Source organism: Corvus kubaryi, unplaced genomic scaffold, assembly GCF_017639235.1.
Source record: "Corvus kubaryi isolate FWS band 111438036 unplaced genomic scaffold, C.kubaryi_AGA036_p1.0 split1-65, whole genome shotgun sequence".
Classification (NCBI taxonomy): domain Eukaryota; kingdom Metazoa; phylum Chordata; class Aves; order Passeriformes; family Corvidae; genus Corvus; species Corvus kubaryi.
Genome location: NW_024582080.1, coordinates 2,077,656 through 2,101,576, shown reverse-complemented (window position 1 = coordinate 2,101,576; position 23,921 = coordinate 2,077,656). Strand labels below are relative to the sequence as shown.

Sequence of the window (23,921 nt, the reverse complement as noted above, 5' to 3'; positions counted from 1 at the left end):
ACCAAGAATTTGAGTTAGTCATTAAGGGTCGAAAATACAAACATTTCCAATGAGGCATTTGTCAGTGCTTTACTAGGCTGCCTTGCTGCTTAAAGAGGGAGTGTTCAGGAGAAGCATTAAATCAGTGATCCATACATAAATCAATGTGTATGGTGGTTGAACAGTTTTAAATGATCCAAGTTAACGTAAGGGCAGAAGCACTGAAGAGCTTTAACCCTGACTGTTTTGTTCCAGGTCGATCATATTGTGTGTGCTCTCCAAGAATGCTGAATCAATGTCTTGAGTCATTGGTGCAAAAAGTACAAAGTGGAGTGGTAATAAATTTTGAAAAAGCTGGACCAGATCCCTCACCAATTGATGGTACTTGAAATTTTTTACACTATATATCAAATAATAGGGATGACTGTCAATATAACTCAGTGAACTTAATGTAGTAGTTGTCAAGTCAAAAGGGTAACTATTGCAATTTGAAAGACTTTACTACCAAAAGGACCTGCTAATTCTGAAACTTTGTAGTATTTCAAAATACTGGCTGTAGCTGCTAGACACCTCTGCATTTGGTCATACCACTCAGGTGGCCTTAAATGCATTTGTTCATGTCAGGCATAGTTAAAGGGGTTTATAAGCTTTAAGCAGTTTTCAACCAGCTAGAAATGAAAATAACATGATCTGGAAAGACTTGGTCTTACCCTTTTTTCTTCAATGTAGTAGAGTGGCTGTGTTAAGAGTCAAAATAGCAAATACATGTGTGGCGTTAATTTCTCATTCTAAATGGCTTAGCTAGGTCCCTCTCTAGGATGTTACTGAGAAATTTGTGGGGTTTTTAAAAAATTTTACTTCACTGCAATAAAAAGTCCAGCAGTATTAGTCGTGTATATCACTTTTTTAATGCTTGGATTTGAAGGTTATCTGTTAATGACAATGGAGGAAAAAGAAACTGATTATTATGAAGGGCTCCAGAAAACTGGCTTTCTGGGCTCTCATCCTGCAAACATTTAATGCTTATTTGGCTTCTCAGTCTGTGTTTTTGCAGAAATGCTTACTGTCAACTATCTGCTATTCTTAGAAATAATATTAACTGCAGGAAGGGCTTCCCTGGGATTATAGTTCCTTAAGTCTTCACGGAAGTTATTTAATCCTCTTCTTGAGTTTTAACATTATTTTGACTCAAAGCCTTTTTCTTCTGTAGATGGGCAGGTGGAGATATCCAGACCCTTTGGACCCCAACCCTGGCACAGCTGTCACAAACTTATCTATGTCAGACCAAACCCTAAAACTGGGGTTCCTATAGGTCATTGGCCTGTTCCTGAATCCTTTTGGCCAGATCAAAATTCTCCAACACTGGTATGTACTGAAGATAAAGTAAAGGGTTTCTGCATGAAGGAATATTCCAGGATTTCCTATTCACAGATTTTTTTAAAGTCTTGAAATATGTATTGCTTTGTAGCAACTGTGGGAGCAGTGTGATCCAAGGAGTCACACATGCAAACCTGTGTTGCAGTTATCCCTATAAATTACTGATGAGCAAATAATATGGGATTTGCTTTTCAGTAACTTCGAGGCATTAAAAAACTGCCTGTAACAGATTTTTGACCCAGTACATGTGATTGAGTGTTTGTTTGAACCCTCTTAAATATTAAATGGTGGCACTTGGTAAAAGTCTATCAGATTCTATTGCCTCATAGAGGGTATTAATAAAAGATAGTATGATCTTGACCATTTGAATCCTTGTGGTAGTTCTGCTTTCATTTGAGCAAGTGAATATAATTTCATCTGCTGTTGTGCAGTGTAGCTACGCCTTCAATTTATCCAAACTGAGAAAACCTCAGCTTTCTAATTACTGCCCACAGAATTAATTTATTTGTTCTTTTTCACAAAAGAATGTATGCCACTGCTGTTTGGTCTGACATCTAATCATTAGTATAGTATAATGCATTTTTGTTTCTGCTAATATTTTAAATAATTAAAGTAGAAATCCTGCAGTAGTGTAATGGTTATCTAGATTTCATTATGATTTTTATTGAATTTTTGTGGCTTTTTTCATATGAAACAGATGTGCTGACTAACTCACTGAACTTCTAGTAAATTTTATCTCTTGGTTAAAAACAGATGAAGTCCTTTGAAATACAGGTTGTTGAGGAGTGATGCAAGTATGAAATTTTAGTCATATTTACAGGTTTGATATTTTTTGGCATCTGTGGCCACATTCATTAAAGGATGTGGATGTCCTTCTGAACTACAAGCAAGCTAGCATATATGAATAAAAGTGAATTTTCGGTAGTCATTAAAAAGAGATGTCATTGTATACTGGATATTTAAAGGTTTTTTCGTAGAAAAGCTGGTCATGTAGAGTCAGTACAGTTTGCTACTCCAGATCTTAATCAAGATTGGTAAAATAGATCTTACTAAGTGAAGAGTTGTTGAATTAAATCTTCTAAAAGCCTGAAGTTGACTTACTCAAATGGCAAAAAGAAGAGATTTTTTTCTCTTGTAGTGTGTATAGCTCTCATAACTATAAAGCACTGTCATGTACAGCTAAATTCTTGTTGATATCAATTGAAATTTTGCATTGAACCTTCCTCATGCAGTGTTGGGGAGCTAAGTTTGCTGATGGTGTTTCAGGACCTGTATTTCAGTACTGTTAAAACATAGCATATGTTGTAATCAGTGTGTGTGTATGTATGTAGCATATCTTGTCTGCTTAAGAGTTCATAGTTAAATACTTGACTTTTCCTCCCTGTTACCTGATCCACAGTGGAGTTGTCTTAAACAGTTCTGTCCTAAGAACTTAAGTCTGCTGTGGCAATGACACCATCAAGGCTTTCTTAAATGTATGAAAGTCTGTTGGCAGATCAACATGTAAATGGCTGCTTCAACTGCTCAGAGGTAAAAATAGTTCTTTTATCCAGCAAAGGACTATTGGACTTCTCAAGTCTGAGTAGTCAATTTCTTTTGCAGCCTTTTTATTCCTGGTATAACTTTGCTGGCTTGGTCAAAAACTCCACCACAGCTATTTATTAGTCATATTCTTTGAAGAGAATTGCTCTTCCTCCACTTGGTTGGGCCTCCTATTTGGTGTGCAGTTGGACAGCACACCTTCCTCAGGGTGGAGACACTCAAGGCAAGATCAGTGCTCTTGACAGAACTTGTTTGGGTGGCTTGTCCTAAAGTGAAGAGCTTAGAGCTTACACATAAAAGAATTGCTTTCAAGGTGAAGTGGTAAGACAGTCCAAGGAACCTTGTGTTTCTCTACTTCAACTTGTGTATTTGTTAGTTACCTTTTTGTAAGGAGAGCAAATGGAAGAAGGCTTCCCAATTAAGCTCTCCCTCAGATCCTAGTGGCCTTGAGGGGAGGCTCAGGGTAAGTATAAGAGCTTGCATTCCTCCCTTCGGTGGAAAGTGTACAGCTCCAATTTTCATCACACTAATAATTGGCTTTCCCTTCTGGCAAAAGAAATTTCAAGTTGTTAACTTTCAGTTGAAACTTGAGACACAAAGGCCTTTTTCCTATGATTAATGAAAAGATTAAAAAATCCAAACACTGAAATCCCTTGAATTGAAATAACTTTTTTCTCAGGCCTAGTTAAAATGTGAGTTTTTAAAGTTTGGGGTTTTTCTGAATTCATGCTGCTCTTGATCTTTATAACTGCTGAATTTGTAACTGTTGAATTTGCCAAGAAGGAAAAGTGCCTGGGGAAGTCAGCAAATGCAAAAGTACAGCACCTCTTTCTGTCGGGAATGAAAATGGACATGTCCCAGAGAAGCATTGAAGGTGTTTTTTGTCCCCACTAGAACTTACTTCCATTTGCACAGCTTTTGTGTAAATGCAAGAAGTCTTAGTTGCATATTGCTCTAGACTTACTATGTAAAGTAATAGGTATTTATTTAGAAAACAAGATTCCTTCAGAATAAAACAAGTGCTAACATCATGCATTGCTTAGGACTCATTAACAATAAATGAATCCTGTATTGAATAGTTTCCTTAAATACATATGTTTTCCAAGAAGCTGTATTACTTTAGTTGTCATAGCACAAATGCCTTTGAATTGTTGTGCGGCTGTATTAACAGTGGAATACTTTGTTTAGCCACCTCGCACATCTCATCCTGTGGTGAAATTTTCCTGTACTGATTGTGAACCGATGGTCATTGACAAACTGCCTTTTGATAAATATGAATTAGAACCTTCACCACTGACCCAGTTTATCCTGGAAAGAAAATCCCCTCAGACCTGCTGGCAGGCAAGTAGAGTGCATGCTGAATTGAAGTTTTTTATGGAATGCTGTTTTTCATATATCTTATTCTATAATCAAAATAGGATGTACAACTTCAGAACACAATACTTGGCATGTGAATCCACTGTAATGTGTTTTATTGCAGGTGTATGTGAGCAATAGTGCAAAATACAGTGAACTTGGTCATCCTTTTGGTTACTTGAAAGCTAGTACAGCGCTGAATTGTGTGAATTTATTTGTGATGCCTTACAATTACCCGGTTCTGCTTCCACTGCTAGGTAAATAACACTTCATACAAATTTTCTTCTGTGGTACATAATTGAAACATTGATGTCATCTAAATAGATTACTGCAATTAATACCAATATTAATACCTGGAGAATGGTAGCATCAGTGATTTGTTCCACTTGTCTCCAGTTGTCTGGCCTTCATGACTCAGACTCAGTGTGTGAGATGATTTACTCGATCATCATTTTCAGATACATTTTGGTCTCACTTTAATTGTTTTAAGAGCCATTTTTCCTAATCTGTTACCTCAATACCAATTCAATTAGATGATTTATCAGGTTCCATTTTTGGCTGCAGAGTTAATCTCGTGTGTGTATGTTTGGTTTAGTTGTATATATGTTGAATTGTAGATGCTAATTTAATCATTGAGAAACTCGTGTTTCTTCAAGAGTTTATTTTATAGAATCTTCTTTTTTAGAAAAAAAGATGTAATGCTGTCTAGACATGCCTTTCATTTTGTCACTTTGCTTTTTTATAACCTTTAGATGACTTGTTTAAAGTGCACAAAGCAAAGCCTACATTGAAATGGCGTCAGTCGTTTGAAAGCTATTTGAAGACAATGCCTCCTTATTATCTTGGGGTAAGATGACTGTGTTAAAATTTCTGGTTTCTAGTTGTCTTTCCACTGGGGATGTAGTCTCTATTTCAAGTAGAATATATATTAATTTGAGAGAATAGTTCAACTTCATACATAATGATAGTGTTTTCACTGGAGTCCTGTGGAAGGCTTGAGACCTGAATGTTATGAAATTTTCTTAATTTCATGATACACTGGGACTTGTTTATAAATGCTATTTTTGTTAACTGGTTCTGTATGAATGGAACTATTTTAAACCAACAGAAAATGCTGCCCTGAGAGTATTTTTTTTCTTTTCAAACTTTCAGAACCTCAGGTTCTATTTGAAATGGGTACAGTTAGTTGAAGTATGTATAAAGTTAAATATGACCATGCAATATATTCCATGTTTCAGCCTTTGAAGAAAGCTGTGAGAATGATGGGAGCACCAAACCTTATAGCTGACAATGTGGAATATGGACTTAGTTACAGTGTCATTTCATATCTCAAAAAGTTGAGTCAGCAGGTAATGTTGAAGCAAAAGAGCAGTAAAAACTTACTCTGATAGAGGGATAATCTTTAAATACTCAAGTTCAGTGGCTTTGAAGGAAAAAAGAGCAGAAAGATCAAGTTTATACTTTCCCATAATCAATTAGCAAAAAATAATTTTGTTTTTTGAATTGAAGGAAAATATAACATTTAAATACAGACTGTATAAGCTGAACTATAGAGACAGATACAGAAGTACAAATTGAGGGTTTTTTCTATTTAAGGAGCATATTCACTTGTGCAGAGAGTAACATACTTTTATCCAAAAAAACCCATGTTGTCTTTAAAGATGTTTTAGCATTTTTTCAGAAAATAGGGATTTGTGCTTGATGCATCAGAATCAAAGTGTTCTTTCTTTGGCTTGTGACATGAAGTGGAAAGTGTTTAGTAAATGAGATAACTGACATAATTGAGAATCTCAGATAAGGCTATAGATATAGACGTGACAAGTGACCATTTGAACTTGTTGACCGTGTTCAGAATAGCGCCTGAATCTTTGACTAGGCTCAAGCATTTCTGCCCTGCTACCTCCAGTTTTGAACTGTGCATGTTAAGCTTTCTGTTCAAGATTAAAAAAATGTAGGCTTGAAACTTCAAAAAACAGTAGTGCCAAGGACTTGTAACTTAGCAAATGAGTTTTTATGGACCAGCTTTTTCTTAAAACATTAATATAAATTATTATTTGAGGAAGCAAATATCTTTGTCTAGAGCATATCCTGTTAAATCATAATCGTATTGCTCAGTATTCTGTGAGCTGATGTCTCAACCTAGACATCTTGGACTCCTCCAAGATGTAGTGACATGCACTGCAAATTGTACTTACAGGTTTTCTAACTTCTGAAAGGCTCTGCCAGTAAAGAGTCAGCATTCTCAATACATATTCAAATTTTTGAGTAGTCTATAAATTTATGTGAAATTGCAAAACCAAAACTGGCAGTTGTGTTACTAAATTCCTTTTGGCTCTTTTCACTGTATTCTACCAAAAAGCTGGCATTTATGAACATGGTTAATTTGGGTACAAATCTAGCATAATATTGGGGGTTAGGTCTGTCTGGTCAGCCAGTTGGCTATTATCATATATTTCACATTTATTAATGTTGTGACTATTTGTATTGAGCTTTAAAAAAGTTGACACCATTGGGTGACTGGTCACAACTACAGTTGTGGGAGAATCAGTCTTGTGAGAGTTTGACTGTTCTCTACAGTAACAGCTGAACATTATGCAAGTACAGATAGATCTGCAGAGACTTACTAGTCAAATTATGGCATTTTATGAAAATAAAAGCATTGCATGCATATTGGTGCTTAGATACTGTAACGGGCAGCAGAGGAGAAATATGCAGAAGACCTAGGCAGAAAACTGTTCACTATATTTAAAACTGTAGTAGGCATTAAGTAGTTATGTATTAAGCACTCCTTAAGCACTCAGCCTGGTTATGGTCATCATAGTGTGTTAGGACATTGTTGAATCTTGTAGGTAGGAATTTAAAATGAATAAGTCTGACTAATCCTTTTAAGAGCATATTGTCAATTTTATTTATTTATTTATTTCAAATTAAGGCCAAAATAGAGTCCGATAGAGTCATTGGCTCTGTAGGCAAAAAGGTAGCGCAAGAGACTGGAATTAAGGTCAGAAGCAGATCACACAACCTGTCTATGGCACATAGGAACGATTTTCAACATCTGCTACAGGGGATTACTGGGGAAATTCCTCATAGACCTCTAGACCTCAATATGAAGGAGTATGCTGGGTTCCAAATAGCTTTGCTGAATAAGGTAAGCACCACTGTGTGTAATGTTGTTATTTTCAATATACTTCCATTGAAATGCTAGATATTGTTTCTTACTTGGCATTAATTGGAATTTCATTTTACTGGAACCATAGGATTTGAAACCTCAGACATTTAGAAATGCTTATGACATACCCAGAAGAAATCTTTTGGATCAGTTAACACGAATGAGATCTAATTTACTGAAGAGTACTCGCAAGTTCCTCAAAGGACAAGATGAAGGTTAGATAACAGTTTATATTTTGTCGGCCTGTGATATGATCATTGCTAAAATATAACAAATAATGTAGTTCTTTAAAATTTGGTGGATGCCTGATACTGCCATTCAACTGAATGATTTTTTTTTTTAGATGCTTTTTCCTTATCTTATTGGAGGAAAAAATGGTGAGGATAGAGAAGATTGCTAATTCACTGCTCTCTCCTTAACTCCACATGAGGAGACTTGGGCTTTTACACAAGATTCCTTGTTCACTGTTTTTCCTAACTTTCATGGATGTATCTGACAAAAGAACAATCACAGGGCAGTTCTGAACATTATGATCTCTCTCAGTAGAAGTGGACTGTGAGCAGTAGAAAAGTAAGCTAGCTCCCTGGGTGCTGCCACTGTGATTGTTTTGCCTGTTGAGCCAACAGCAAATGGTTCAGTAGTCTGCTAATTTATTCCTTTACCTTTTTTCCCATGTCTTCTGGCACTGCTTTGTGGCATCTAATTGAAGATGTTGAAATAAGAGTGAGAAGGGCAATGCAAGTGAAAGCTTGTGTTACATTAGTGCTGTGAATACTTAGGTCAGATTAGCATCTGTACATTTCACATTACATTATTGCTTTGTCAGAGTAGTTGTTCTTCAGGGAGGAGGACTAACTCATGTTAGGGGTTTTTTTCTGCAGTTTCTTCTAGTGTATATTTTTCTGGATCAAAGGCTTGGCAACTCTAAAACTAGAATAAGTTTAAAATCAGCTCCTATGGGTTTTTAAGAATTTGTTAATTTACAGTGGTCAAAAGTTACCCTTGCTCTGGGAAAATATTAGTCCTGACAATTAAGTTTTGGGTGGCTAAAATTAGGCAAAGTTATGTCAAAGCTGTGTGCAGCATGGCATTACTACTTTTTTTTTTGTAGTAATGTTTTAGTTCTGATTTGTTCCTAGTGTGTTTTTTCATCCATTGCTCTGTTGTAAATTTGGGACACATTGGAAAACTTTCATGCATGACAACTATTGCTTATTTCCTGTCATAATGGTAAATCCACAAGACATGTACTGATTCATTTAAGCAAGTCTCCTGAAGTCAAAAGTGTTATGAATACCAATTTAGGCAAGAAAAATGGTGAGCTTTGCACAGCTCTTTTGTTAACGCATATGATAAAAGTCTGAACACTGCAGATATGAAATGGATATAGACTAAATTCTCATAATGTGAGCAGTCCTGGTTATTAATTAACTCCTCTGTTACGATAGATCAAGTTCACAGTGTACCTATAGCACAAATGGGAAACTACCAGGAGTATCTAAAACAAATACCTTCTCCACTCCGAGAACTTGATCCTGATCAACCACGAAGGCTTCATACATTTGGCAATCCATTCAAATTGGACAAAAAGGTGACTTCTGTAAAGCTTTTCTAAAAATGTGTTGTGTGCGCACTACTGCCTACATTGTTCTTTGAGTAGTCTTTTGGAGAAACCCTTTCAAATACTTGTAAAAATAATGGTTATAAGAAAGTGTCTCAGCTGTTCTTCTATCAGTAGTATCCTATGGAGGGCAGTCTTTATTGGAAAAGCAGTGTTATGTCTCTAAATTGTATTATAAATTAAATATTTGTCTCTAGTATAGCTAATACCTAATTGCCTTTACCTTTAGCTAATACCTAAAAATCCTTTACCAATCTTCCATCATAAAAAGCTTCCCATAACTTTGAGAATCTTGACTGTCCCTTTTATCCAAATCTGTCTTAGAATTGACCAAACTGTCAATATCATTTAGAGCTCTTGTATTAAATATGAGTCCCTTTGCAATTACTGAAAAGGAAGTTTGATGGCCCCATTCAGTTAACTTACTTGGCAGACTGTTGGATGAGGGCCTTAAGCACATTTATCTGGTCTTGGTTACAATTTAGAATTCCAAACATAATGGCATGTTATATGTAACTCTTATACATGCTAAACATTATCATAATGCAGAGCATTAATTGTAACTTACATTACATGGTGTGAAGCTTAAGAATTCTTCCTGTTAAATTAATTACAGGGAATGATGATAGATGAAGCAGACGAATTTGTATCGGGACCTCAAAATAAACATAAAAGACCTGGAGAACCAAATATGCAAGGGATTCCGAAAAGGCGGCGTTGTATGTCCCCCCTGCTCAGAGGGCGACCACAAACTCCTCTGGTTGTGAATAACCACATTGGAGGAAAAGGGCCACCCACACCAATTGCACAAGCACAGCCTGACCTTGTTAAACCCATTGCTATTCACAAAAGTAAGTGAATCTTCAAAATCTTTAAAGTTTATTTTTTAGTTTATGTGAAAAAACTTTTTTGTGTAAAAAATACTGCTGGCTTATTTGTCAAATATGGCAATTTTTTCCCTCCCCCTTGAAAATGAAGTATTTAAGTGTGCATCTGGGGTTATTTACAGAGTTCATAGTCCTTCAGATGGAAATCTTCCATATAAATTCCAAGTATAAACGATGTATTTCCTCTCTCCTGAGCAGACAGCGTAGACAGTGAGAAGGGTGTTCTTCCTTTGCCTGGAAATCCACATGCTCTAGAAGTATCACAGCATGAAGTTAATTTGAATTTTGCTCTAGTGCAGTGAAATCACTTCTCTGGGTGTGAAGCTGAGGGGCTGTATAACTCTTGCTCACTGTTTAGTACTAAAGTAAACTTGGTCAGTTTGATTTAAAGGGGGAAAGACACCATGTCACAAAATCACACTTTAGAGGTATTTTTTCTTTTGTTGGTAGTCCATATAGTAACTTCATTTTTCATAGAATATACCTGTGATTTTTTTTAAAAGTCATTAATTGCCAGGAGATAGTGATGGGCTCAGTGTTACAATCCACAAACAGGTTTTCTTTTGCCTGCCATGTACAGTAGACTGTTTTAAGAGTCTAATACTGATCTGACTCATTGACTTGTATCAGATGATAAAGAATTTGAACCTGGCAAGTGTAATCTCTATTTTTTCAGCATCAGAAACAAATAACGAAGCTGGAGTTGATGATGTCATTGAGAATCACGTTACAGACCCCCTTTCATCAGATGTTTTTCCAAATACTGTGAATTCAGAGTTTTCACTGTCCTCTTCACCATTCAATTCATTGGATCGACCGACAACTCATACAGAGGATGTAGGCCACGAACATTTAGGGAATAATTTGAATGTTGATGGGTTTTTGGAGAATCACGAGGAATCAGGTAGTAAAGAGCAAAGTACTGAAGAGAACATGACAATGTCTTCACCTAGCAAAGGGAAAAAACCAGTGCATTGCAGAAGTTCCAGAGAGATTAATATAGAGCTAAGAGCACAAATTATGAAAGAGATCCGAAAACCAGGAAGGAGTAAGTATGCCAAATTTGTTTCAGAAAACTGGCATTAGAATTAAACAAAGAATTCATGTTAGATCACTATTTTAGAAATGTACTGGACCATGAGACTGAAGCAAAATGAATTTAAAGCTGAAAAGATTTGTTTTGAAACATCTGCTAAGAACATCACTGTAGGAGTGATTAAAACATTTCTATACCTATCAGTGTTCATGAAAGTAATGTTTTTTATATCTGTACTAGAATTAATTTGCTGGGTGCTAGTAATATCCTAAGCTGCAATATCCTGTGTTTTTTTAATGTTTCTTCTCATTAAATAAGATGTTATTGCTACAGTTGATAGGAGGTACAAGTTTACAAAAACTGAATGAAGTCAGTTGCATTTCACTCAAAGCTATTATAACAGATATCTGTATAGGCATCTTTTAAATAACTGATGGTTTTTTTCTCTTGACCTTTAAGAATATGAAAGAATCTTCTTTTTACTGAAGCATGTACAAGGAAGCTTACAAACCCGACTGATATTTTTACAGAATGTTATTAAAGAAGCTTCAAGGTAGGTAACAGAATTGTATTATTCTTACAAAACTGCACCATGTAGTGCCACATATAACTGCTGGACAATCACGCAGTTGTTTGAAAACAATGCTTTGCACTACAAGTAAATAATTCCCTATGAAAGAGCAGAAAGGCATAAGCTTCTTGAGGTGTTGTTTGTAAAAGCTTACCTTTTTCCCTCAGATTTTGGCTTAAAGATGTTAGTAACTGTAACTGCCAAGTCCCTGTAAATGTGATGGACAATGGTATAGAAAGAGAAGGTTATTTTAAAAAAATCATTCCAATTAAAAAGTCCATGTGTGAGTGTACTGTTAATTTGAAAATGTATTGGAGCTGCTGATTACTGGGAATTAGGCTTTCAGAAACAGCATCTGCTCAAAATCTTGTCTTAAAAATAGTTTTTAAATTCAGGTATGCTCATAAAGATATGTCTCTACTCTTCAGCATACTTCATTCAGAGATAGTGTAGTCCTGTCCGAGAGTTTGGAAATGGAGGTAGCTTTTCACTGGAGAAGAGTGAGTTGATAAGGATATAAACCCTGTGGTTTTGATCCTGGTAGAAATTGTTCTTTACAGTATCTGTAGACTGTCCATACTTAGCTTTCTACATGCTTACTGAGAGGTAAAAAAGCAGAAATGTATTAGAACCAGTAGTGTTTGAGTTGCAGGGAACTAGTAATTCCAGGATCTTGCATGGGTTGTAAATATAGCCAGAACTTTGAGGCTTACTTCAGAAACCTCAAAGAATAGTTGCTTCTTATTCTCTAATCTGTTTTGTAGTAGTCAGCTCTTTTCCTGTGGCATTAGGCAAATTTCATTATTAAAAAACAAAGTAATTTTAGGAGAAAACCATGCTGAGAGTTTAAGGTATGCTGGATGTTGGACATTCATACAGATCCTCTAGCTTTCTATTGCCAGCTTGGTGGGGCATGTAAATTTATATAGATCATGCTCTTCCTATAGCCACAATTGCTTTATTGTGCTTTTGCTTGTTACATTGCCTGTAAGAATTGTTCTATAGCCTGTGGATTATATACTTCCTCATTCACATACAAAACCATACTGTTGCTCTTGGAGTTTGGCAGCCCTTAGTGGGGCTGGAGTTTTTGTGCCTGTAAAATTAGGCTTTTAAGAGCACCTGTAACTCTCATTCCTCTTGCATAATCTCTTTATTCCAGCTATCTTTAGCTGACATTTCTACAAAATTTGGCAGTGGTTGAGTGTTGGTCTTGGATGCATCAGAATTAAATCCCATCTCCTACCATAACTAATAGTTTTCTGTACCTATCTGCAACTCTATTTGTTGACTGTTGCTAAACTTCAGTTTTTATTGGTTTGAGTATAGGAACAGCTTAATCTTTATCCTTTTCTTCTCTCCTTTGTTAGATTTTTATAGTGTTAATATTTTATCCACCTGGGTAACACTGCCTACAAACACTATGCAGTTCTCCGCCTCTTTCCTTATCCAGGCAAGCTATCACATTTAATCCAGGCTCCCTGCTCCCTGCAGGAAACATCTCTAGGCCCTCCAGAGTTGTCAACATAGTTTTGTTTTGGTAACTGGTAGCTGACTTTGCAATGCCATGGATTGCAGTTCAAACTTGGAACGCTTTCTTTCCCTGCTGCAAGGAGTGCCATCTCTGAACATGGACTTAGGAAAGCTCTTGATCATTTCAGCAACGAAGTTAATGTTTATAAAGAGTTCCCATTTAAATCTGGGGGTTAATCCACTATAGTTGTAAGAGGAGAGGAAGATTTCTGAAAGATCCACAGCTTTCAGCTTCCTTTGGAAGCTGCCTGGCCTGTAGTTTCTCTTTCAATAGCAGAAAAGCTATCATTTTTGAGAGACAATGAGGAAAAATGGAGGGGAAGCAGTACTTTGAAGTGTGGTGTGTCTGTGAGATACTGTGAACCGGGATATGGGTGTGTAAGGGGCCAGAGCATGGGTATTCAATGACAGAGTGGTTGGGAATGGGACCTTGTTTTCCCAGTAGTCAAGCTGGGGTTGTGGGGAGGCTTGTGATCTGGAAGTTAGGGCAGGTACTATGTCTCTAAGTCAAAGACATGGACCAGGATGCCTGACTGGAACTAGAGGCTTCTGCTGGGGTTTAGTGAAGTCATAGGACTGAACTTGATATGTAGTTCAAAATATTTTCATTGCTGCCTATCTTTGAGCACATGTATGGCTACCAAAGCATAGGTCAGAAGGTGCAGAAATGTTGCAAGGGGGAGGGGTTAGCTGGAAATAGCAGGGAGTTGTACTTCCTAAAGTGGGGGGGTAAGCAGAGGTGACATAATGGCCTACTGATCAAATCTATACAATTGATACAGAATAGAACTGCTGAGACTCCAGAGGTATGGAGTATGTATTTTCCTTTAATTTCTGTCTTGAAGTTTCAGTTTGTATTGTTTGTCAGGAAATCTGCTTTGCACTGTGTAATGGCTGTTCCTTCACCAGTACGAACTTTGTTAACTTTGGTGAATGCGTCACGAAGGCATGCAAATAATCCCTAAAAGCTGTTTTCCAGCTTCAGGATTGTAGTTCTTTTGATGTATATTTTATTTCTGTACTTCAGAACTTTAGTTCTGGAAGCAACAAACTCTTAATTCTCTTTTTCCTGGATTTCTGAGGGCTGAGTGAAGTTCTGCAATGTGCTATAATAAACTGTAGTAAACATAGTTTTGTATTCAGTAGGTGGAAAGGCAAGTTAGTGGTTTACCAGAATGCTAGGAGACATTGTATATATACATATGATGTATGTGTAGCCTCATCATGCACTGTTCCTGTAGTAATAACTGAAGTTTCCAGAGTTCAGTAAAAGTTTTGTCAATGATGTTTCATGTATTACTCTGTGCATCCATTATAATGCTTTGTTTTAAACCCAGGTTTAAAAAACGAATGCTGATAGAACAGCTCGAGAGTTTTCTGGAAGAAATCCATCGCAGATCCAATCAGGTCAACCATATCAACAGCAGCTAAGAAACTGCACACAAGAGAGAGCTACAGCAGGGCACTGCTGTTCTTACTTGCATTCATTTTTGACATGCACTCTTATCTCAAGTTCCTGTACCTGAAAGAATGAGAAGCTGCTCAATAAAATGATGAGAAGTATCCATCATCTTTTTTTTTTCTTCACTTCTGTTATTTTTGTAATGTGAAAAATACTACGAGAACATTTTTATTTAACTAAATTGAGAACTTCTTGCTTGTCATGGACATAAGTGTCACTTTCCCTCAGGTTCTATTTTTCTTAATCTAACCTTCAAAACTATCACCTCTTAAGGTTGAACTTTGCCAAAAAATTGCTTTGTAATTTTCAAAAAAAAAAAAAGCACATACATTAAACAAGGTAATGTTTTGTATATACAGTTATTTTGGATATATTATTGTAAGTTGTATAAATGTATTTTGAAAAATATTTAAGAAAAGCACTTTTGTTATTCCATCAATAAAATCTCTATTTTAATCTTTGTGTAGGTTTGAGTACAGTTTTTATTGGAATGATTTGTTTTGCCTTCCCTTTCCAGTGCTTCTGTGTTCTGGTATCAATGTTAGAGAATGAAGAGTGGTTTTGTATCACTGGATATTCTGCTCTTAATCAGAGAATGAGTGAAAGAAAGCTAATGCTGAATTGCAGCTGTAGTAGGGTATCTTGTGTACTTTGCACTTTTGGTGACCAGCATAACAAAGTGATGTTCTGTATGCACATCTGCAGCCATGACAAAACCTGCAGTTTTATTGAGGGATTCAGCGCAGTAAAGCAGGGGTCAGCAGCCTTTGAGGAAAGCTATACAGAGGTTTTCTGTGTCAGAAGATTTTACATGTTTACAAGTGCAGGAACAGCCAGAGGGTGCTGCTGCCTGGACACAAAATATCACTGACTGCTTTACAGGCCATGTCTTTCAGCTGTGCTGGATGCTCTGACTATCTGGAAGGATTTGTTTGATTCAGTGGGAGTTGAATAAAACAGTCCTATATGATGCTTTTCATAGGAGTCAGTGGTTTGCAGTTGTCACCCAAAATCTTTGTGGGCCTGGGTTTCTGATGCTTGTGTCATGAGTTGCTGAACACTTGCCATTTCCCAACTTTTGTCAGGATGCTGAACAAACTCCCCCATTTTTCTTGATGCCATTAGTTGCATTCAGTGTTCTTCAGGAATGTCCGTGCTATGTTATGTACAATTCAAAGGTAGTAAAGGTAGTACTGCTACCCTTTTTGGCAATAATATTAGTTTGGTTGTTGAGTGGGCATTCCTGCTTCTTACTTTGTCTGGAACAGGCTGCCCTGGGAACTGGTGGAATTGCCATCCCTGGAAGTGTTCAAAAAATGTGTGGATGCAGTGTTTAGAGACTTGGTTTAGTGGTGGACTTGGCAGTGCTGGACTAATGGTTGGACTTGATGATCTGAGAGGTATTTTCCAGCCTTAATGACTATGATTCTGTGTCAGTTTTGAAACAGCCTTTCAACTTCATTTTCTTTTCACAGCATTTTGCTGCTTGCTTGTTACCTTGCTATATCAGCTGGATTGTAACTGTCTGAAGTCAGATTGAATTTCAATTTTATTCTTAAGCTTTTGACTTCAGGACAGGGAAATAAAATCATGTTTGAAAAATAACATATTACAAGGCTTTCTTGTGGGTTGCTGTCATTCAGATGACCTACATACTCAGCAACAGTCAAGCTAACTTTAGCCATGGTGAAATTGAAGAGAAGCTGTTGGCTCATATTGTTGAACATTTAGGAGGCTAAACCCGTTCCATTTTTTTGCAAATGTTTATTTGGATACTGTCTTTGCTGTAGTTGTGGTGCTGATGATTCCTAGACAGCTGTAACTTTCCACAGTGTCTACAATGGAATAAGGTAGTGGAGGGCTTAGCGCTTGCTTTTTCTTAGAAAAGTGAGATGCTTAAAACTGTGTTTTAATAAATACATACAATGTAGCCTTTAATTTCATTGGAGGAAAGCTCATTATAAGAGGAACAGAAGTCAGAGTATGTGTTTAATGCTTATTATGAAGGATTTGTAACTCTTCCTATAAAGAGTACTGAACCTGTAAATGAAAACAACATTAACATTATTTCATTTTGGGGCCACATTTTCAAAGTGTAGTATGGTTTAAATACATAAGTTAGGCATGGAATTAGCAGATCATAGAATCATTGCTTATGTGGAAAAACTGACTGCAATTGCATGCTTGTCTTAAAATAACTTAAACATTTCTGTGTTAAAAAACACCTTTGCTAATAATTGGTAGCCCAAACCAGAAACCTGACACAATCTGAAACTTAACACTGAGCAAAACAGAACCTCAGTTCATTGCTTTGTGTTTATATTTTAGTTACAGAAGAGAATGAAATGACTGCCTCAGATTCATTGGATGTGTGTTTGGTTGTTTGTGTTGCTGTTACCTTGCCTGCCCTCCAAAGGGAATGTGCTCAAACCTGAATTTCAGATTAAAAGACTCTAAACTTTTTCAATTATTTTGAGCAGGACTATGCTATTTTAAGTCTTAGAAAAGATATTTCTGCTATTACTAGAAAATTCCTGCAATGAACGCTTTTGATCTGCATAAAGATTCATTATGAACTTTACAGGCATAGAAGTTTTAAGCACTTTTAGACAGGTGGATGAAAAATAGATCTTGTTCACCCTTTCAAGTTTTCCATACCTCAATAACTTGAGTCACTAAGTCTGAGCAAACAAAATGATTGAATGTTTTCACTTTTTCCATTAAAAAGCTTGAATTACAGAAATATAGTTGATTTTGGGTTGATTTGAAGGTACATATTTTATGCTTCATATAAAAATCCTATTTTACAATCTGATTTCCTTCCTCTTTATATAAATTATGTGTATATATATAGTAAACTGACCATTTTATTCACCAAAATAAGTTTGTTCTTAATCCTGAAGAGTCTGTGGCTCAGGTTTCATAGGTGAGATTATTAATGCCTTTTTATTTTAAAATTCTGCATTTGCCAAGTAAAATACTTTTATTCACTGACTGGTAATGATTGCCAAAGCATATTTAAAACAAAAGCCCCACCAAGCTAGTAATTTTCTCTTTAGGTGCTTGCACTGTGGTAAAAATCTAAGATACAGGTTTTTAGAGCAAAATGTTACATATACAGGTATTCACTGACTAAGAGAACAGTGTGTGTTGCTTGGAAGCCGATAAGGAAAATGATTCCTGTCTTTGTGCTAGGCCCCAGTGTTTTACTGAAGCCTATAAATGTCTATATGTTCCCTGAAATCTAAATGGCTGTGACCCCAGTTATGAGAGAAATCTGGTGGTTTGAACGATTTTTAGGAAAATACTTCAGATGCAAAATTACTGCATTGTTAAGGATGGTAAGAGTTCTTGGAGAGCCTGATGCTTCAGAGTAGCAAGTACCTGCTAAATGGTGCATAATGGAGTTCCTTATTACTGCCAACAAGCTGTGGGGTGTTTTCTTTTGGCAGAGATTCTGCAGTAACTTAATGTAAGTGGACATCTGAAATGAGACATATGATCTGCTACTGAACCTAAAGGAGCACTGTGATGCTTCGCTCTAAGACATGCTCTGCAGTTCTGTTGGGGATTTTTGTGTGGCTTTTGTTTGGGGGCTAGGGAAGGCCATTTGGAAGAAAAGAGTTAACAGTTGCAAAGAAACATGCATATTTTGGCAGAAGTCTGTTTGCTATCAGTATAGGCACAAATAAGTTTCCTTTATAGGGAAATTTCTATTTTAACTACTTCAGATGTTAATCCAGCTGATCCAGCCCATTTGTAATTTGAATTGCCTGTGGAGATCAGTTCCTGATGCTGGAATGTTCAGCATCTCTGAGATCTTTCTATTGCCTATAATTTTGATAGAAATTTTTTGAGCACATACTGCTCGTCCAAAGAAGAGGCTAATCTGGCTTCCTTGACTTCTATGACTGTTACACGTTCTTTTTAAGGAAATTATGCTTTAAAACCCCAAACCCCACTGTTTCCATGGCTGTTGAAGTTTCCTGGACTAAAGAACAGCATGCTGTTTGTATTGATTTCAGTGCTACTTGTGAGGGATTATCTTCCTGAAAGGAAGAGCATGCATACCTGTATTAGCTTGTCTCAGGAAAAACATGAAAGGTCGGTCTGCTTTGAAAATAGGTGTTCGAGATCTTTTTAGTAAGACCATTGCTGTAATGCAACAAAGAAAAAACTCATTCAAATGCATCTGTTTTCTTTCTGTCTTCTGTACAGTGCCCTCAAGGTCTGATGGTTAGTACCTTGACTATTGAGTTGCTCCTCTGCTTTAAGACTGAAAACAACAACTTTATCCAACAGTGAAGTTAGTCTGGCAGAATTAACAAGTCAAGAGTTGTGAGACTACATGCCAGTGATTTGTGCATATTTCAATGCTGAATGGAGTCTGCCTGGAGTTGGATATCAAAAGTAATTTTTGTTGTCATTACATCCCTAACTGCTGAAGTCATACCATGCTATTGCCTCACCTGTTAGCCAATTCCTAGCTATGCTGTTCTGGTGGAAAAGATAAGCAAGGCACAAAGGTAGTTCCTTATCCAAATGGGAGACAAGCAGCAGAGAAATACCTATGTCATCCTGGAATTTCTCTTGTCAGAGCTCTCAAAAAACCCTAAGTATCCTCAACTCAGTTTATGACTGTCTTTCCTCTCTCTGGTTGTGGGTTAATTATTAGACTAAATAAAGAGTTTTTAAGAATTATGATGGTTCAGCTATTATTAAAGTACATCTTGTTTAAATGAATTCTTCTTTGTAGCTATATAGTGTTAAGAATATATTGTCAAACACCCCCCCTCACCCCCCCCCCAAAACGAAATCCACCAGATCTGGATTATTTTTTGAACAGTTAAAACAATGAAATTAGCTTGAATATTCAAGTGAGACAGTAAAACTAGTTTGAGAGGCACTATTTTAGTGCTTGTAAAAAAAAAAAAATGTGCCTAGTTTCAAGTCGTCATGTCATCTGGACTAGATCCAGAACTTTTAAAGCAAACAATAAATGTAATTATGCTTTTAAAAATCTGCTTGTTAACTTGGTCCGACTGCAGTTAAGGGATGCTTTGGCATTGGTTTCAAGGGGCTAAAGATCTATTCCCCTTAGTCTTTGGTACATAATTGAAGTCACCTAAAAGCTTTTATTTTGTATGAGGCTTTCCACAAAGTAATTAAAAATATTAAAATTGTTACAAAAGTTAAAACTGTACAGCTCTGCAGAAAGGTTGACTTAGTTATGTTAGATGTTCTCTGTACACCTACATATGTAGGTGTATAGACACATATGTATGTCTTATTCGGAGTTGTTTCTAGAGGAATACTGAATACATCCGTTCAGGTGTGCTCAGGTTCTTTTTGGCATTGCAGCTGTGGGATGTTGGAGTGAGGGGATGTGCAACAGGTTGGGCACCACAGTGAGATGCACTGCTGTGCTCCCTACATGCCTCTTGAATTCCTTCCTGGGAGCAAGGAGAAGTGGTAGAGTGTCCTGGTCCCCAGCCAAGGACCACCAGCATTTGTGATGTGAAGTACATCTATCATTGGTGCAGTGCCAGATTTTCTCTGGACTGGCAAAGTTGGTTTTTCATTTGAGCCATTACACCTTAGTTGGACATAAAAAATTAAAAGTTCTTATGAATAATTAGAAAGGTAAAATGGAAGTATGTTAAATACAAAAGTTTGTTAGGCATACATATAAATGCTACAGTGGTTGGTTCTTTTGTTTTAAATAAAAGACTAGTAGTTGGTTTTGTAGTGATAAACTCCAGAAGTGAGAAGTTTGAATATTTGTTTTACCTGTAGCTCCCGATGCCTTTGTACCATCTTCTGTTACTTCAATCTCTGCTTTGTGAATAGCTTCTGAAATATAAAGGCTATCTTGCTCTGCAAAACGCCAAAAATTAATAAGTTATTTTCTGCATTTCATTGTGAGCATATTTTTTAAAAATAATCAGAATGCTTTTACCTTTTTGTCCCCTGCAGAATCTAAGGATCATGTAACTATTAGGTATTTCAGCCGTCTTTGACCATTTTCCTACTATGTGCATAACAGTGGATTAGATGCTGAATGGGAGTTACTAGTTTGAGATGTCTCCAGGTTGTGGTGGAAGGCAAGGTTACATGGTGAGAATAGAAACTTTGATTAACAGTGTGAGGACAATCAGAGAACCGAAGAACCCTTGGAAAGGAAATTGTAGAAAAACTGCTCTTCAGGAAGAAACCATGGGACTGTGACATAAAATGAATCTTGGAAAAGAATTAATTTCAGAAAGATAGTGAGGAGAGTGTTGCAAGTCTGCTTCTCTCCAGCTGAGTGCAGAGGGCAGAAAATGGGAAGGTTGAGAGTTTTTTCTTTCTTGTCTGAACTCAAGGTTCAAGTCCAACCTGTAAGTGAAATCAAAGGAATGCTAAAAGAGCATTTTATCTACTTGCCTTAATTTTGTCCCGTCAGAAAAACTGGGAAGGAAGCAAGCAGGACAAAACTACAGAGAGGCAGAATTTAAAAAAGTAGATAAATCTTACACATTTTTGAGAAAAAAAAAATAGATGCTTTCAGGTATAAAAAAGCTATTCCAGGTCTGAAATGAAGTAACACATTTGTTTGCTAAACGTGATCTGAGAGTAAATATTCTGAAGATTATGCTTCTGCTTCATACAGAAGAGGAAATGAAAACTTACCTATTTTTTTTTTCAACTGTATCTATTGGTTAAGATATATTTTCCTTGTAAACTCTGCCTTACAGAACTCTTAGGCTACCTAGAACTCTACTCCTATGACACAGAAGAATAGAACTGAGAAGGGTCTCAGCATATCCTTTGTTCCATAACCCTGCCAGGGCAGGATCAAATACTTCTACAAGCTTTATCCTGTATGCCAAAAGCCACGGAGTTGTGAACATAGGAAGGAAGCTGCTAAATGTTATTGTTTATGGAATTAATTTCCCAGAAGTATTTATCTTATTTAAATAGATATTAACTTTATAAAATACATCCTTGTGTAGTTTATCAGTATATTAACATTTGTTTGCAATAAGCAAAGCAACAGTGGCCAGTAACAAATTATTTTAATGTGCATCTATGTGCAGTCTGAGATCTATATTGCAACAGAACGTTGCTATGTTCACTTTTAAAAGCAGCATAAAAAACTCCATGAATAATGTGCTTTCTGAGGTTCATCCCAGGAAAGCAACTTTTCTTTAAAAGCAGGTTTGTCTGAATTGGAGCGATTTCATTTATTCACTCACATGCGCAAGAATGTGAGCTGCTTGCTGGGCAGCTACCACTCCAAATCTTTACTGTGAGCAGAAATTACTAAGTTGATATATTTTGTTGCTGGAAGGAGTCAAAAGAAAAAGAATAGATAATTTGGGTTCTTTTTTTTGTGTTTAATATTAAATGGGGACAAATTTTCCAAGGAGCAGAAGAATTTCAGTGTACCAAACCCAAGAATTTAATCATAAGAGCAGTATTTTAGCAAAGGGAAAGCATAACTTTGTATACTGATTACTGGATTAGCAAGACAATATAGCCTGGGCATAAACCAGTATTCTTTGCAGTGGCAGGAGTTGGAATATAGACTTGTTGGACCAGCATCCCTCGCTGTTAAATAACTATTTAAAAACACAAATAGGAATGCAAGTTTTACTAAAGCATCCTAAATTTCTGAATAAATAGGCATTTTTCCAGGCCTATGCTGTGTTGACAGTTTTAATCTTAAAGAGAAGAAAAAAGTAAGTTCAAGACCAAAATCAAACCTTTTTCAGGTTCCACTTTCCTACAGAACAGCTCAAAATACAATTGCAGTTGAGCGTGAATTGTGCTTTAGAGTTTCACAGATAACGAAGTACAATCACTTCAGAAGACCCAGGTCTAACAAATCATTCAAATGTAAGAGTTTACAACTATTGTGTCAAGGATCATTTTGTATTCAGTCAAGCCTCTTACCTGAAATGCCTTTAAAATTAGCAGTGATAGGATCAAATGCATCTCTAATTCCCAAGGCAGAAAAAGCTGTCTTTAGGTCAAAAAGGCTTCGGATACTGAACCTGAAATTAATATGATAGACTTTATTTAAATGCAGGATTTGTAGAGTTTTGTAGAATTAAAAGGTGTTAACAGACACAATTTATTTCAAGCCTTTGCATTTCATCCATCTCTTCCTGTTTGAGCCCAGTGCATTGTCTGATTAAGTGTACTTGCAGAAAAGCAGCTCACCTACCCCTGAAGACATTAACAGAAGGAATCCCTCTGTTGCAATCAGATTGCTATTAAGTCTTCTTGACGTGTGAATTCTGCATTTTCCCAAGGTGTTCTCTTTCTAATGTTTTTTTTTGCTGTAGCAAATGGCCCTTGGAAACATTTCGCTAAAATTAGCTTAAAGAAAACAAATACTAATGTACAAACTGTTTTTCAGTCCTTTGTTAATGTGATGAATGCATTGTAGGAGAGGTGTAATGAAGCCCTTCCTTGCTGATCTGTATAGTAGATACAGCCACACAAGGCCTTCTGCACCTCATTCCTCCTACTATGCAATGTCATAGGAGTAGATGGAAAATATCTCCAGCATAGGTGTTTGCTAAAACAACTGACTAAAGTGGAAAATGGATGACTGAAACCTGCTTTGTGCATGGAAAGGTGGTTATGGCTGCTGGAGGGAGGCCAAGCTCTTTGTCCAGTGCTTTTTTAGTATTCTGAAAAGTTTAAAAAGATAGAAATAGCATGTACTTACAAGGTTATATATTTATTCTTCCTTAAGCTAAGAAAAAAATGAGTGTGGGAAAGGCCCACCAGCATTTCTCTGTTTTAGATCCTTAAAGGATTTATACCCCAAACAAATTGTAAGTAAAAGCTGTAGGATCAACAGAAATACTTAGGTTTTTTTAAAACAGTACAGGGTATAACTAGAAAGTCTTGTCATTCCTGGCTCACCTCTTTGTGGTTTAAGAAAGAGTTAGAGCATCTCTGATCATGTGATGAATAATGAAACCAAAAGCATGTAATTTGATTTTGCTCACACGCTGCTCGTGTCAGCACTGTTGCACGGAATTCTGACAGCTGAAGTAGTGAATCCGTTCTGCTAACCTTGCTTACCTAGGCAGAAAAATGTCCATCTTTGTTCTCTTCAAGCTGTTGGCCCAGAGGGTTATGGTTTTGGCAGAAAGGTGAGACTCAATCTGGGACAAAGGTGTTCTTTTGTGGCTGGGAAGCACTAGGAACATGCTGAGTTTCTCCCCCAGGTAGGGTAACTCGACCACGCTGAAAGCCTCCAGAGCTGCAGTCTGGAACTGACCTTTGGGTGGGCAAAGAGAGATTTTATTTCATCATTCAAGTGGGAAAAAAACCCCCTGAACCCACAGTCCTTGCTGTGGTCAGCAGACAGTTCAGAACAGCTGTG

General features: G+C 36.7%; 2 protein-coding genes across 4 annotated transcripts in view; one reads left to right on the top strand and one right to left on the bottom strand.

Annotated features, from left to right (window-relative positions):
- The window catches only part of INTS6 (integrator complex subunit 6), a 40,895-nt gene extending 25,902 nt beyond the window's left edge, over positions 1-14,993 (top strand). The window contains exons 7-19 of one of the 2 annotated variants that reach the window (XM_042014322.1): positions 235-360; positions 1,190-1,344; positions 4,087-4,239; positions 4,379-4,511; positions 5,007-5,101; positions 5,493-5,603; positions 7,187-7,402; positions 7,512-7,638; positions 8,872-9,014; positions 9,661-9,895; positions 10,608-10,979; positions 11,427-11,520; positions 14,409-14,993. In XM_042014322.1, the coding sequence (XP_041870256.1) occupies positions 235-360; positions 1,190-1,344; positions 4,087-4,239; positions 4,379-4,511; positions 5,007-5,101; positions 5,493-5,603; positions 7,187-7,402; positions 7,512-7,638; positions 8,872-9,014; positions 9,661-9,895; positions 10,608-10,979; positions 11,427-11,520; positions 14,409-14,502 (2,054 nt within the window). In that variant the 3' untranslated portion in view covers positions 14,503-14,993. The remainder of the gene's footprint in view (positions 1-234; positions 361-1,189; positions 1,345-4,086; positions 4,240-4,378; positions 4,512-5,006; positions 5,102-5,492; positions 5,604-7,186; positions 7,403-7,511; positions 7,639-8,871; positions 9,015-9,660; positions 9,896-10,607; positions 10,980-11,426; positions 11,521-14,408) is intronic. The other variant, XM_042014323.1, reaches the window with a different exon arrangement.
- Positions 14,994-15,878: 885 nt separating this feature from the next.
- The window catches only part of SERPINE3 (serpin family E member 3), a 40,503-nt gene continuing 32,460 nt past the window's right edge, over positions 15,879-23,921 (bottom strand). The window contains exons 5-9 of one of the 2 annotated variants that reach the window (XM_042014326.1): positions 23,618-23,816; positions 22,472-22,572; positions 20,324-20,410; positions 18,605-18,688; positions 15,879-16,573 (exon numbers count right to left, since the gene is read on the bottom strand). In XM_042014326.1, the coding sequence (XP_041870260.1) occupies positions 16,533-16,573; positions 18,605-18,688; positions 20,324-20,410; positions 22,472-22,572; positions 23,618-23,816 (512 nt within the window). In that variant the 3' untranslated portion in view covers positions 15,879-16,532. Of the gene's footprint in view, positions 16,574-18,524; positions 18,689-20,323; positions 20,411-22,471; positions 22,573-23,617; positions 23,817-23,921 lie in introns of those variants that run through there. The other variant, XM_042014325.1, reaches the window with a different exon arrangement.